The sequence below is a fragment of the Mauremys mutica genome, chromosome 7 (genome assembly GCF_020497125.1).
Source record: "Mauremys mutica isolate MM-2020 ecotype Southern chromosome 7, ASM2049712v1, whole genome shotgun sequence".
Classification (NCBI taxonomy): domain Eukaryota; kingdom Metazoa; phylum Chordata; order Testudines; family Geoemydidae; genus Mauremys; species Mauremys mutica.
The window spans coordinates 109,001,783-109,017,743 of NC_059078.1; the positions used below are offsets into that span (position 1 = coordinate 109,001,783).

The following is a 15,961-nucleotide window of genomic DNA, read 5'->3' on the forward strand; positions in this document are numbered from 1 at the left end:
TAGTCATTTTAAGACTGCTAATTTGGAAATGTTGCCTTTTTATTTGAACAAGACTGTTTTGCAGCTCTGTTTCCCACAATAAGGCATCATTTTCCCTTCTAATCCACACCTCCTATTTCTGAACTGCAATTTCCTTTGAAAACAGCTTGTCTGTGGAAGGTTCCATCTAAATGACTAATTGCTGTGTACTTGTAACAGGAAATATTGCTCAGAAAGCAGCTACAACTCTATATGCATTGCCTAGGCTTTGCTTTTCAAGCCAGCATAACCATGAGAGCTTTGTTCAGATTTGCTCGGATGTGTATTTGTGTGTGAGTGTATGCATGTGTGCAGTGTATCTACTAGCATCTGAAAACTTGAAAAAAGCACAGTTGGGTAGAAGAATAGGGAGACATTTAACTCCACTGAGATTGGGAGAGCTGTATAAAGGGACATATTAAAGAATGAAAGAATTTTTTTGCTGAAAAAAGCAGGGACTTTCCCTCTTAAATAAAGACAGTTGGTACGAATGGTGTGCAGACCACAGACTTGGTTTGTCGTGTTTGTTCTGACGAGAGAGATTTTGGGACTATCATTTTCATTTCCCACTGAAGCATAGCTGCATGCATCATATTTTAATCTTGTTTGTGAAACAGGAAAGCAGGAGTACTGGTGTGGTTCTATGTCATTGCCATCAATTAATTACAACCATTAAATTTGTTCCACATTTAGAAGCCAGCTCTTGCACATAAACAGGGGACAATGGAAAATACAGACTGCCTTTTCCCCTGTGCACAGAACGCAGAAGAGACTAAAATTTAAGTAAAAGAATATGTGAGAAAGTGAATTAAATACAAACTTATCACAAACAAGACATGCACAAAAAGAAGTGTTTGTAAATATGTGTTGTTAAATTGGGATCCAAACAGAATTCATATGCCAATTTAAAAAAAAAATTGATTGAAACCCATAATTACTTTACGAGTTGCTGTAATAAATTATTGATTAATGTAAATTATTTCACAGGAAAAGAACATAAAGGAAACACAAGCAGAAGGATCATCCATTATGTATAAAAAGGAACTGTAAAAATATTATAGCAGCACATTTGTGTCGCTATAGTTAAAGTTGTGTCAGCATTTTAATTGTAAACCCTTATTTTCTGTGGTTTATAACTTGGTTGTTAAAATTTACACTGTGTCATCTGAGGAACACATTTTTAGTTACACTAATTTAAAAAGCATGTGGCCATTCTGAAGCTGTAGAGTTGGAAAAAATGGCAAAGTTTCCTGTGCTTTTTACTTGTGTCTGTGTGTGTGCGCGCGCGCACTACAGTAATTCAGAATCAGGTCAGTTATTTCATATGAAATTTTGTGGGACCCTAGTTAGTCTGTAATGTGGATTAAACCCTTTTAAAATGGCCAGCTTAAATTTGGCTACTGTGATAATGCAATTTCATATTTGAGATGTTTAAAAAAAAGTCTCTCTCCTGCTCCCTGACCCTCATGGGAGTTGAGTGAGTTCCTGCCCAGTGACGTGCCCGCAGAGGAGATGGACTGCTGCATCCATTTGCTGGCTTCAAGGGGTTATTGAGAGGAGCAAAGTCCAGAGCAGTGCTTTCTTTCTCTTTTTTTCCCTCTGGTTGAGAGGTTTTGGAGCTCCAGCCCATGTGGGGCCTCCAATGGGAGTTGGGAAAAGGGGCCTGGGCCACTGCCACTGTGTGCAGGGTCCAAGAGGTGAGCCCATCCTGGTTCTCCACCACCTGCTTGCTGAAGGCATTTCCAGTACAGTGTCGGCTGCTTTAGAATATGCATGTTTTGTTATTATTTTGGCAGGCTACCAAAATTTTCATGAGACCTGCAAGAGAGAGATGGGAAATGGCAGTTTTTAAACAGATTCTATCTCAGCAAAAGCTGAACAGAATTTCATGGAATTTTTCAAAGAAATGGCATTTCTGTAGCACAAGTGTATTTCCTCTGTCAACTAACAAAAGACTGCTGCCAACAATGCAGGTGTGAGAAAGAAAAGGCCAAGAGAATCATTCTTAATGAAAGGTGTGAGGCAATCTAAATATAGAAGTCACTGTCAACTCCCCTTATAATATTGGGCAGTGACATGCCATTCCATAGAAAAACTTGTAAGAAGGGGATGAGGAGTATGTGGGATTCATGAGGGAAGGAATTTCCCCAGGATTGCTGAGTCAGGGTGCAGCTCTTGTAACCTGTGGATTTCTGGAGATTTACTGCAGTCGTGTAATAGAACCACACTAACAGATTCTCCTGACCTACTGCCCATGAAGGGGACTCTGCTGAAAAGCTAATACATCCTCATGCTGTGTGAAATTTCCATCGATTCCCTAATTGTGATACGAATCTCCGGAGAACACTGCGGTTTTAAAGAGATCTAAACCTGGCCTCTCATTTTGTGCCTGCAAATTATTGTGGGCACAATTTTGCAAATTTAACTAAATGCAGGCACTGATAATGACAGTGAAATGTGTAACTGGGGGCACATCCATCTGCCATCATTTGCATCTGCAACTAATTGAACCTACAGTTATATTTCTGGGCACAAAGGGGAGGTCAGGTGTAAAAATCAGGCCCTAACTCATTTTAATGTATTTTGCAGTTTCAAAACACTGTAGAGCTCACCTTTAAATATCAAGTAGGAAATCTCTTCAGGAAAAAAAAATCAAATTGCTTCATCTAGTCACAATATGTCACAAAGCTTTCCCTTTCATGATATATAATGGAAGGAAGGAGCTCTTGAATCTGCAATGGAGGCACTGGCAGTGCATTACAGAAAGTACCTTTTAACAGCGGATAACATTACAGAATAGTGGGACAATTGTGATTGTGAACTGATTAACTAAGGCTCCTTGACCCTATAGGCCAAATTCATTATTGGCCCACTCTTATGCCATCAGTGAATTTGTCCCTGAAATATTAATTGACTAAGGGTGAAATGAATAGTATTTAGAGGGCCAGCATAAAGTCTATGTACCAATTAAGCCCTATCCCACCCTCAGACTGCAATTTTGTTCCCACCGTTTTTAACTCCTGCAGTTTAGGTTTCTTGACCATCTACATAACTGGTTTGCAGGCACAATAAATTACTCAGAAAGCCAAAGGATATAAATTGGAATTTCAGTTAGCTTTGTCTGAAAGTTACTTTTGTAGAATTGGAGTCCACCTTCTGAAAATCTGTCCCTGAGGGTCTGAGCGAGATTCCTTCACCCGCTTTGAGAGTTTTGGGTGTGCAAAGAATTCAAACTCTTAATGTAGTTTATCAAGGGAACTACGGTGTCCTCTTTTTGGTATTAGGGTTTAACTTTTGCTAGTCCAGATTCTGTTGTCAGAGATTTGAGCATGAATCCCATTGCATTTCATCGGAGTTGGGTGTGTATAACTAAGTGCTGAATTTGACCTTAGATTCCAATGGGAGTTATGCTGTTTTATGGAGGAGAGAATAGATCCCACAAATCCCCTAGGAATTCCTAATACTACAGGATTAAGGTCATTAATGTATAACTGCATTTTCTTGGGAATCCAGATGCACTGATTATTCTGATTTTAAAAGCATATTGTCAAGGTGGTTTTCATCATCTGTAAGATGTATGACCTTCTAGTAGCTTGAAGGTGAAATCTGTATCCCCACCAAACAACCAGGTCCCCTCTCCTCACAGGAACGCAGCAGTATGCTTGGAAGGTTGCTCATGAGTGGTAGGCCACTGCTGATGATGTATTTATTTTTATCTTATAAAAATATAGCATTTAATTTAGTATGAACAGAAAGCAAAAAAGTACATAGTCTCTGCAAACAAATCTAAGGAAAAAAGTGGGACATTGCTGTTCTAAGTTTGGGCCTTTCAGCTCAGTTTCTTTGAAGAAACCGTAGCAGCACAGCCTATTGGATTTTTCAGCAGGCCACATTTTTCAGATCTGTTTAAAGATCCTTTAAAGTTCCCTTTAATGTTAATGCTCTAATTTCAGATGATATTTTCGGTTCTGGTAAGTGCTGGCATTTCCTAATTCAAGGCAGATTGAGGGGCCCTGATGTCGCTGCAGAACCAGTGAGCTGTACAGCTAGCATTTAGGCAGAAAGCAGCAACTTCAGAAGAGATTCTATAGTGATGATAACCTAACCCCCTCCAACTGTCGTGGCTCTTGCCTCTGAAGCTAAGACCAGGTTAACCAGAAACATGTTTCAGCACGCTTTTTGCTTGAATGCATCTAGCACAGTTTTCCTGGTTCATGGACATGTGGGTGGGTTGTGTTGCAGTCAGTTTTACAAAACCTTACTGGAGATTAGGGACTAGGTTTTCTAAAACTGACTGCAACACAGTCTTGTTTATAGCAGGATTTTGTAAAACGGTTCATACCATAGCTAGGGCCTATCATAAACTTGGTCCTAGCAACAATCTGATGTATACATGGTTCTGCGTCCTAAATCCAATATGGGGTGTAGTCTCAGCAGTGGATGAGGAAATCCAAGGGATTGCTCAAAGGCTCGGCAGGCAGTGGTGTTAAGGAGCTGGGTGTACTGAACTTGATGCTTGAGCAGGGGTGATACCTTTCTTATTTAGGGCTACTAGTGGCCTTCAGGGGTGCAGAAATCAGCTCCTTCTCCCAGCACTAGCAGCTGCAGTTTCTCCTCTCTCACTTGCGACTCTCCTAGTGGTGTGAGGCTTATGTTATTTTGAAGTGACCAGCTTTAGAATGGAAAATGGACAACATTCCTTCCTTTTAAAACAAATTCAAAATTCGATGATATATATCTTTACTTTTTGCCTTGAAGTTAAGTTCAAAATGTCCTCATGGCGATGGCGATTTAACATGTTACCAAAGATCCGCAGATCGGTTAAACCATATTTCACACGCAAGCAGTTTCAGTTCCAACTTTCTGACTTGCCTTAGTCTCTGAACAGGAAAAAAAAAGGCCAGCACGCCCTAACATTAAAAGCACAGGATGTGTTGGCTCTAGTTGAGGCTTGTTCGTGGCTTGGTACTTAACAAAGCTAGTGTCAACCACAGTTGAGCAGACAAGTCTTAATAGCTGTCAACCACAGCAGATGTAGGTGAAACATTACAATTAATAAGCAGGCCATGGAGAACAATAGTGTAACTACACCTCCAGCATCTTTTCGCCCCCATGTCTGATGAGTTTTAGGTTCTTAGCTTTTTGCAGAAAACCACACCTTTTTCGGAGTCTTTAGGTTTATGTCATGAAATAGCACCATGTGTCAGAACAAAAGAATCAAGGTCAAATAGGTGCCTGAAGCTTGGGTCATCATGTGACTGTTCTGCTTTGATCACAAAGGGCTTTGGATCCTCTATAGTTAACCAGGTTAATTTGTGCCTCTATTAAAGGCACAAAGAATATGAGGCTTGAAGACAAACTAGGCTTTTCAAGATTAAAGGAACAAAGCCAAAGCGGTGAGGTTCTAAAATGTAACTTACCTTAAAAAAGATACTGGGCCAAATTCATCCTTGTGTAGTTCCTCTGAAATCAATGAAGTTACAATAGGGATGAAAGTAGCCCTACTATTTTATTGTTAGCCTTACACACAAAAGTTCTTTCTGTAGCTCTTCCCCAAACAATGTCCGATGCAGCTTTAAGTTGCCTTCTCCTCAAGAACAAACTTAGAGCCTAATACTCACTGAAGTCACTGAGGGTGTGTCTACACTGCAAGCTGGGGGTGTGACTCCCAGCTTGAAGAGACATACTCATACTAGCCTCATGGAGCAAGTATGCTAAAAATAGAATGTAGATGCAGCCACACGAGCAGCTAGACGGGCTAGCTTTCCTGACTACATAGCTAGGTCTTCTGACAGGCGAGTAGTCAGGGCAGCTAGTCCGTCCTGCTGCCCATACTCTGCAGCCTCATTCTGGTTTTAGTGCGCTAGCTACTGATGGGAGCTGGTGTATGTGTCCTCGGGCTGGGAATCACACCTCTAGCTCCAAGTATAGACATATCCTGAGAGTTTTGCCATTAATTTCAGCGAGAGGCGAGCCCGAGCCCCTCAGGGCTTGATCCAGAGCCCACTGAAGTCAATGGAGACTCCACTGTGGGCTTCAGATCAGGCCCTTTGTGAGAGTTTTGAGTGCACAAGGAATGCAGGATCAGGCTGGACTGGTTGAATGAGATAGCACATGTGAGAGGGTTATTCAAACGTGAGCTAGGAATTTAATAATATTGCAGACTTGGTTTGGAGCGCTGGATCAGGCTGGTTATGTGTCCCTGTACGGCTGGACAGCCTGTAAGGTTCGAACTTCTTTTTAACTTGCCGCTGCTTCATGCCTGCCTCTCTCTTTTGTGCCAGGATACTGCAGCGTGAGTGGTAAGCAATTGTTTTCAGACTTCTGCAACACTCAAACACAAAGACGAGTAAAGGGAAATTATTCATTGTCAGAGTTCTCTGACTTTTGTGGTTGAATGTTACAACTTGAAGGTGCTTACTTGTAATATTTTTATGTCATTTCCCTTTCTTATTAGAGTGTTTAAAAAAGAAAGAAGGGGGGATGTTATAGGAGGTCTGAGCCTTTCTCTGACCACAGGTTTTTAAAACTTGTATAAAATTACTTTCTGGGTTCTTTTCCCAGTTTTTCCTGTGACCTTGGGCAATTCACTTAATCTCTCCGTGCCTCTGTTTCCCCTCCAACCCTTTGTCTTTTCCATGTAGATTGAAAGGACTGGAGAGCAGGGACAGTCCCTTATTATGTGTGTTGTAGAGCCTATAACACAATGGGTTTCTAACCTCAGCTGGGATATTGAGGTGCTACTGCAATAGAAATAAAAGCTACAATAACCTGTTTGACAATGAAGGTCTGTATTTTGGGAGCTTTGAAAGCTATTTCATGATCAAATAGGTGCTCAGAATACATCTGGTATGTATCTTACACCTGTAAGATAAAAAAAATTAGGAAAAAATTTATTGGACACGTGCAATAAGCAACTTGACATTTTCAGTTTTATGGTTAAGCAGCAAAGAATCCTGTGGCACCTTATAGACTAACAGACGTTTTGCAGCATGAGCTTTCGTGGGTGAATACCCACTTCTTCGGATGCTTGCACCGAAAAAAGTACATAGTCTTTTTCACCCACGAAAGCTCATGCTGCAAAACGTCTGTTAGTCTATAAGGTGCCACAGGATTCTTTGCTGCTTCTACAGAACCAGACTAACACGGCTACCTCTCTGATACTTGAGTTTTATGGTTGTAAGCTAAACCCAAAAGTAAGTGGCCTGAGGGCCAGCAGTATTTCTTTTTAACAAACTAACAACGATACCGTTTTAATTGCAGCAGGGAAAAAAGCACCCGAGATTCTTTTTTTTTTGTAGCTTTTCTCCCATTTATAAATGGGCAAATAAATGTTCCCGAACAAAGCAGTTTGCTTTTGCGTTGAGGTGCTCTCATGGTAAATTTTGTTCTGGATCAAATTTCAGCAGCTGGGTAAACCAAATTGAGGTGTATAACTTTAAAAAATTAACACCTCCTTACCTACAGCAGTATAAAGGGTTCCCCTAAAATTAGTATCAGGGTTTAGAAGATGATAATCCTGTTCTTAAAAAAACAGCGAAACCCTTTTTCTTAGAGGGCTTTATTGAGTCATTTAAAAAGAAAACCTCTGCAATATCTTTTTTTCCCTCAGTTTAACACCCAATCAGTTTCAAGGTTAACATTTATTTGCCGTGAAAATAATTTCCTGGGTTATCATGTGATATTTAAAAATAATAATCCGATACTGATGGACTACAAGCAGGCTAAAACATATGACAGTCTTCATGCTGTAATTCTTCAGCACAGAGAGAACCCTGCTAAATATGGCTGACTGAACATGTATTGAATCATTTATATTGGCCACCATACTGTAAAGGACATTGCACAGTAAGAGCATTGCTATAGACTCCTCAGTAGCACACTTCATATGTAAAGAGAATTCACACTTTCCACTGGTGAAAAGTACGTATTGCAAGGTTTGTTCTAAAATGCAAAGGAAAAAAAAATCTTAAGTGTTGCTCAAGATATACTGTGCCTTAGATTTTCTTTGTAGTTTTAAAAGATTTATAGCTGTTTGTGCAAAAGTGATGTTGAAAGAGGAAGGTATCCTGTATCCTCTTCTTATAGCTCACCACGTCCTTTTGTGAAATATGACATCTAGGACCCGAAGGTCATGGCAGCTTGCCATAAAAAATTTGCTTCTATTTCTGTTTCTTTTGTCTGGTGAACTGACCTGAGAAATCTTCCTGTTGGCTGCATTAATAAGGGGGGGGGAATAATAAAGATCTAAATATAGATGTAATTGTTTAGTGTATATTTATCACTCTTCATTGTGTTTATTAAAATGAGAAAGACAGCAATGGTTAAAATAGAACTGAATTAATAGCTATGGTCACAAACAACATTTGGCTCTGTAGTTACTAAGTGGCATTCTCTTGGAATTAGAAATAATAAAACTCGCCCAATGCAGTGAGAAATGAAAGGACGTCAACCTAGTTAAGTGCCAAATTTGACCTCTCTGACTGAAATGATCATTATACGTTGGGGAATAGTCTATGTTCTTTATTTATTATTTGTATTATGGTAGTGCCTAGACCTGTAGATTGACTATCTAGTTCATTTAAAATCAGCATTCAATTGCTTACGTTAAAAAAAAAATCACACAATTTTGATGTAAACATATGAAAACTCTGCAGCAACAGATAACTGATATATTTTGCTTCTGTTTGCAACAGCAGTCTACAAAAACAGTTGCCAGTCACGCTTGGTTAAGTGATTACTTTTTTCCATCACGGCTGTTGATGGCATAGTTCTAACATGGTTTTCCTGTTGAGTGTGAACAAGGATGTTTTTAAAGAACTTCATTAGCCTTAACCATATTGTAGAGTATGGGTCAAATATTTCTCACTTGTGTACTGTTATTGACTTCAGTAGGACTGTCTGCATGGATATGATCAACAGGATTTGCCCTATGCTCCTAGGTGGTCAACAGCAATCTATCTGAACATAGTTGTAACATGATTTGCAACCTTCTTTCGTGTAGCTGCAATCAGTGTTCTAACCGTAACCATATCTGTAAATATTTTCAAACATAATTGTGAGCTGTTGCATGGTTAAGAAACAACAAATGCTATTCGCAGAGCCATTCACCAGGCACATGCTAGCTGATGGAGCTGATATATACACATGGAGAAATACTCAACAGGCGGTCATGTTGGCTTTTGTTCTGCTATATTAGAAATGCATTAAAAATTCTAAGTGAGATGGACAAAATTGACAGGGAAAGAAATTTCCATGTGGATTTGTTGAATGAAAAACTAAACACACATTGATGTGTCCCTTTAAATTAAGAAGTATTTAATTGTTACATATTGCCACATTTATCACAACGTGTGAACAAGGTATTGCACTCTTTGTGACTGAGAATTCCAGGGGACCCTAAAGAATGTTAAGCACCCAGCTCCCACTGAAATGCAATAGGACTTGAGTGCCTAACTCCCTTTGGCTAATTTGAAAATCCCAGCCTATTTACATCATTATTCTCAGATGAACATAAACTGAAAGGCTACTTTGAATTCGGAAGAGACTCGACATTGCATGCTACTATCAAAGTAAGGGCCAACGTTTTCAAATATGGGTTCACTTCAGTGAGAACTGTGGCTACTCAGCAGCTACCATATGAAAATAAGGTCATTTACTTAGGTACTTGAGTGTGGATATAGGTGTCTGATGTTAAGGCATCCATGTTTGCAAATTTTGATATTCCATTACAACAGCTACCTCCCCACATTGGTAAGGTCACATTATGTGTTGTTCCACCTATGTTACCCTTCTCTAAGGCCATTCTTTTTTTAAATAGAAGAGGAGCGAGAGCTATCCACTAGACCTCACTGGAGCTTACGTGTACTTCATTAGGATTGCTATCTTAAGGACATCTCCAAAGAAAACCTTGGAGCCAGATCCGCAGCTGGTGTAGCTTCATTGACTTCAGTGGAGCTACACCAATTTATGCCAGCTAAGAACCTGGCCCTTGACATTTAATTCTGATTTTAAGCGCACAGTCAACTTGTGGAACTCCTTACCTGAGGAGGTTGTGAAGGCTAGGACTATAGCAATGTTTAAAAGGGGACTGGATAAATTCATGGTGGCTAAGTCCATAAATGGCTATTAGCCAGGATGGGTAAGGAATGGTGTCCCTAGCCTCTGTTCGTCAGAGGATGGAGATGGATGGCAGGAGAGAGATCACTTGATCATTGCCTGTTAGGTTCACTCCCCCAGGGGCACCTGGCATTGGCCACTGTCGGTAGACAGATACTGGGCTAGATGGACCTTTGGTCTGACCCGGTACGGCCTTTCTTATGTTCTTATGTATGTTATGTAAGTTTCCTTTAGACTCTTGTAACCTTGTAAACCTCTCAGGTAATTGTTGCTTATAGAGTCTAGAACTAAACGTATGATTCTCAGGCATATTTTGTCACAGAGATTATTGTATGCTTTTGTAAAGCTAAGTTCCTCTTAGCTAGTTCATTCTGTATAGTCTCTTCTTATAGCAGTCTTAGTTCTATATTAACTTTTTTGCTGCTGCTATTATCTATCTATCTCTCTGTCCATCCATCTGATAGCAATCACTCGGCAAGCACTCTGGGAAACCATATTCCCTGAGTTAATTTATATTGGAAAATGTCCCATGTATTATTTGTAGTAAACGGGCATAGAAAATGAACCATATAATTAATTCATGCTAATATGTGTGTGTGTATAGATATATTGATGTATATTAATATATAATTTTTTAAATCATTTTTAAACTAGAAAATGACAGATGGAGAGATCTCAGCAGGAAGTATCCACTTCAAATTGAGCAACCTAGTACCATCATCTGGGACTGTGTGCCTGATAAAAGTGAAGATGGCTCAATATGGCACAGCGAGGCAGCTAACACTTGTTCAGTGACCAACTTGATCAAAGACCTCAGTCTTAGTGACCATAATGGCAACCCATCAGCACCTCCCAGCAAACGCCAGTGTAGGTCACTCTCTTTTTCTGATGAAATGTCTAGCTGCAGGACATCATGGAGGCCTTTAGGGTCAAAGGTCTGGACTCCTGTAGAAAAGAGGCGGTGTTATAGTGGGGGAAGTGTTCAACGCTACTCCAATGGCATCACCACCATGCAGCGGAGTTCAAGTTTCAGCCTCCCTTCAAGGTCAAACATGCTTTCCTCATCATATGACCCGCCTGGATTTAGCAACAAATTTGGATGTCAGCCATGCCAAGGGCTGAGGAAGTCAACCACCTGTGGGCAGGCAGGTGACATCTGGGGTTATGATCACAATTCTGTAGATGGTAACCGGGTGGACATGCAGAGATCCCTCTCCTGTTCACATGATCAGTTTTCCTCTTCAGAATATTGTGCACCCTCAGCAAACAGCACACCTGCCTCAACACCAGAGCTGATGAGACGCTCCAACGGGCTGTCGCGAAGCCGATCACAGCCATGTGTCCTTAATGATAAGAAGGTTGGAGTTAAACGACGACGGCCTGAGGAGGTTCAAGAACAAAGACCTTCATTGGACCTTGCCAAGATGACCCAGGTAAGACATACTTATGTTATTAACAGGCAAACATGGGTGGCACAGACATTTACAGACCATAATTGAACATTTATGTGTGGACAGAACACAGCACTAAACAGGCAGCACCACATGGGGTTATTTTTCAGTCAACAGAAGCCTGAATTTTAATTGTTTCCATTTGGGTTAAAATCCATTTTCTTCTGACTCAGCTGTATTAATCTGCATTAAATAGATGTGATTGTTATGGATAAGTTTGTTCCTTTTGTTAGAGCAGAAAACTTATTCCTGTTCAGCTGGATTTGTAGCATTATTCTTTTAAAACCTTCCTTCTCTTTTTTCCTGATGCTGAGGCCTGTAGCACATCACACCAATATTTCTTCATACTATGTATTTCTATCAGAAATAATTTTTAAAGTAGAATTTGTATAGGAAATGTTTAGGGGAGAGGAGCTTTGAGAGCATGCAGGAGGAAGTGAAAGCAACATCCAAGGTATTCAGCACTAACTTTATCACTAGTTGAATTTTCACTGGTAGGGACTCTACTGGCTATTAGCTGTGACTTCAAGCAGTCTTGACTCTTGTAATTTTCCACTCTGCAGATGTTATCAGGTTTCATATTCAAGTGCAAACATAGGGCAAAATTTTCTTCCTCAATATGCAGTGTGAATCTACAGTGCAGATAAGAGATTTGAAGTGCATATCTGAGAGGATTTTGCTCCATAGCCCTCAACCTTCAAGACCCAATTACGTGATATTAGCCTTCAAAAATGTGTGAGAAAGTCAAAATGAAAGGACATATCAAAGAACAGCACAAGAAGCAATTTCATTTTGCATGTATAAAGTTTTCCATAACCACAGTTTTATGATTCAGCATTTCTAATGTCAATAATTTACAATAATAAACTCTGTGATAACACCAGCTTTGTGTGGTGCAGAGATAAATTTGGGTCTAAAGATCCCATGGCTCATTTTGCAAGAGTAAGGTATTAACCCTGCTGTTCTGGCCAAATTCCAATTTTTTCTATTACATTCTGCCTGCCAAAAATTTCCCCTAAAGTTTCAATTGGATATGATATTCTTCTTCACTCTCTGTTGTGTAATGTTGCTGTTAAACAGCTGTTGCATTTCATCCCAAAGGTGACTGCATTTCAGTAGGCTAGTGCATAATGAAGTTTAGTTTATTGTTAACAATAAAACTAGTGACATCTCCTAAACAGGTACAGTTCAGAAATAGAGTTGCAAATTTCCTTTCCTTCCCGTCACCCAGTGTAATGACTTCTGATGTTATAAATATCTTTTTTTTTCTTTTAGAATAATGTGATATTTTATGACATTTTATGCTTATATGGTTCAATGGTTGCTTGAATGAGTTCATTTGTGTTTGAGGAAGTGACTAGTCTGTCCTCTTCCAAAGAAGCTTGAATGATAAAAAAGGACAGAAACAGTTGTTCTTGGGTGATGCACTGTGATCTCCATTTGATAAACCACGTCAGTTACATTTAACACGCTTAGCTTATTTTATTAGCTAATAAGCTGGATAGGTAGTAAAAGCAACTTACACATGTTGTTATATTTCATTAGCTACAAGTTGAAATAACACAACTGGCATCACTGAAGTCCTTTTCATTTCCTGGCATTGGCAGAAACATTTTAAAAACACATACAGTAGTTCTGTATATTTGTGCCCACATATGTAGGATATTTCATGTGCTCCAGGCTGGTCTCCAAGAAAGTGGTGGTGGAGGTGGTAGGAAGAGGTCAAAGGGGCAGCTGTGAATTAAAACGCTTCTACTGATAGCTCAGTGTTCATCAACAAGTCTCTAGGTACGTTAAACATACCTAAAAGTGGATAGCAGGGGATTTATAATCCCTTCAGGGAGAAGGAGCCTTGGGAGAAGTGGATGCTGTGATTTGGAATAATTCTGGGGATTTATATTGCCTGAAAGACACAGGGCTGGCTTGTGCAACCTTTGCATTGGTGAGGCAAGTAGTAGTCTCATTGGCTTCAACAGCAGTACTCACGTGAGTGAGTGCTCACCGCCATCGGGAAGGGTTGTACAGTCTGGTTCTAAATAAAGGTTGAGGCAAATTTGTAAAGTAGTGTGGAGAAGACGGCATGACTGCTGTGCAATTGAAGAAGCTTTTCCCTGGCACTACAGTCTCTCTCTCTCTTTTTTTTAGAAACAGCAAAACAGTGGCCAGCCATGCTACCTTGTGGCCACGCAGTCAGCTGTCTTCCAAGCATGGTCCTTGAACCCAACCTCTCACTCTCAGGCAGGGACATGTTCAGGAATTTAAATTTGACCCCTTTAGGAGGGGCACCCAGGAGCTCACGCCCCTCCTGCCCTGCCCGGCCCCGGCAGGAACTCTCTCTATCCTCCCCACAGCCATTGCCCTCGCAGGAGCTCGCTCTTCCCTGCCTCTGTGACCCTGGGGCCGGAGAAGTTCTGTGCCCCTGATGATTACTGGGGGGGGGCGTGCCCCTGCTTGTCCCCCCTTGTGCACACCCTTGCTCTTAGGTGGTGGTGCTAAAGGGTGCTGCAGAGGCCTTGAGGGAGGAAGCCCTTTATGTTACTATGCAGACAACCCTGGGCTGTTTGCAGAACACCGTTGTTAGGGTTCAGAGAGGGCCTTGTGAGCTGGCACAGACAGGGAGTACCATGCCATGACAAGAGGCCTTGAAGGCGAAGGAATAATGTTCAGCCCATCGGGGGTGGGGAGCCATAGGACTTGGGAGCACATTCTCCAAACCAGCTGAGTAACCACAGCCTAGAAAATGGATCCCACATTGGGAAGAATCCACTTTTCAGCTACCTTTTACTTAGTCCCTTTGTGCCAAATAGAAGAATAAACTCCAATTCCTTTTGCAGCAGCTTCTCATTTAAGTTCAACTTCAGCCCCAGCTGCCTCTATTTCTGAGTGATGGTAAATGACACGCTGGTTTGGGTTGGAGAGGTTTACATCTGCCTCCAGCGACAAAGACCTTTCAGATCTTCAGGGTCCCAAGAGTCCAGGGTCCATGAAGGGGTGTGTGTGATATTCATTTTAAAAGAATGCAAACAAAATTTGAGTCATGTAGTGCAAGAGAAAGAGACTATTAAAAAAATTAAAGTCCCTTTTTGTAAAATGTACCTGTGCCCATTGAAACAAACCAACCATAATATTCAGTATCCACTCTCAGCTGAGCTCCCTCCTTTCTGTGTCATGATTATGCCCCTAGCCGCTCTCTCGGTATTTAAACTCATGTGAAGCTGAAGGTATTTTATATCCCCAAAACATTTTGGATTTCAAGTCTGTAGAACAAAATAATAGCAAAAAAGGAAAAGCAATAAACTGTAATGCTACACCTCTGGCTGTGTGGCTATAGTATTCTGAGCACAGTTTTCACACACTAAAGATTTCTCTCTTCTGACTTTGGTTCCCACGATGGACCCAAGCTAAAGTGGTACGTACAGTCTATCTGACAATAACTAATACTGAAAAGTGCAGTGTTCCTGCAGCTTGCAGGAGTTTGCAGGTTCCTGCTGTGCGGGACAATGCTGCACAATAGAAATCCTCTACAGGAACGGGTAACTGCATCTTTATGACCGCACGACCCCTTCGCCCTCACCTTGTGTTGTTTCTTGTGTGATCTTACCAGTAAATTAATCCCAAATAATTATCAAAGTAATGAAAAGCCCAACATTTTGGAATGATACAAGGACCCATTCAAGAAATGTAGCCTCTGTGTAATTGTAATTATAACCATGCTGTTTCACAGCAGAAGTTGTTTTAAAGCAGTGCAAGGAATCGGTCACATTCCTCTGATTCACATACACGGTGGTTTCATTTAGAGTTCACAAACAGCTCTTTGCTATAAAACTACCTTATGAAACGGCTTTGACCTATTGCTTTCTGTGTTTAGCTGCAGGACCCTGAAAAACGACACAATATGCTCTACAGTAGGGCAGGGCTTAAACCAATCATTTATTTATAGCATCAGATTTTTGCAGCTCCAAAAGCATGATTGGTATTTTTCTTCTTGCCACCACACACTGGTGACTGTATTTTTCTTTGGCACCATTAGTAACAGGTTCATTGAGAAAAAGGTCACACAGGACTGTGTTTCAGCTTTTGAAATTGTGACGATAATGCAGTGATGCCCACTGACAGGAGATACAGGAGAAAGGAGGAGGAAGGATGCTTCTGCAGATAAGGCGCTGGACTGAGTCAGGAGAGATGCGCTCTCTTTTCCAGTCCTGGAAGTCTGTGTGTGTGACCACAGGGAAACAACTTTGCCTTTCTTGGCCCATATTTCCGTAAAGGGAGATTGTGTGACCAAATTCAGCAATATTTGGGAAGCGCAGTGAGATTCTTGGGATAAAAAGCATTAAGGAGATGCAGAGTATATCACATAAGAAAAAATCCGC

The 15,961-nt window shown here is 40.7% G+C and overlaps 1 protein-coding gene across 2 annotated transcripts in view; it reads left to right on the forward strand.

Moving 5' to 3' along the window:
* The window catches only part of FAM53B (family with sequence similarity 53 member B), a 128,759-nt gene that overhangs the window by 46,086 nt on the left and 66,712 nt on the right, over nt 1-15,961 (forward strand). For both annotated transcript variants that reach the window (XM_045023821.1, XM_045023822.1), the window contains exon 4: nt 10,792-11,570. In XM_045023821.1, the coding sequence (XP_044879756.1) occupies nt 10,792-11,570 (779 nt within the window). The remainder of the gene's footprint in view (nt 1-10,791; nt 11,571-15,961) is intronic.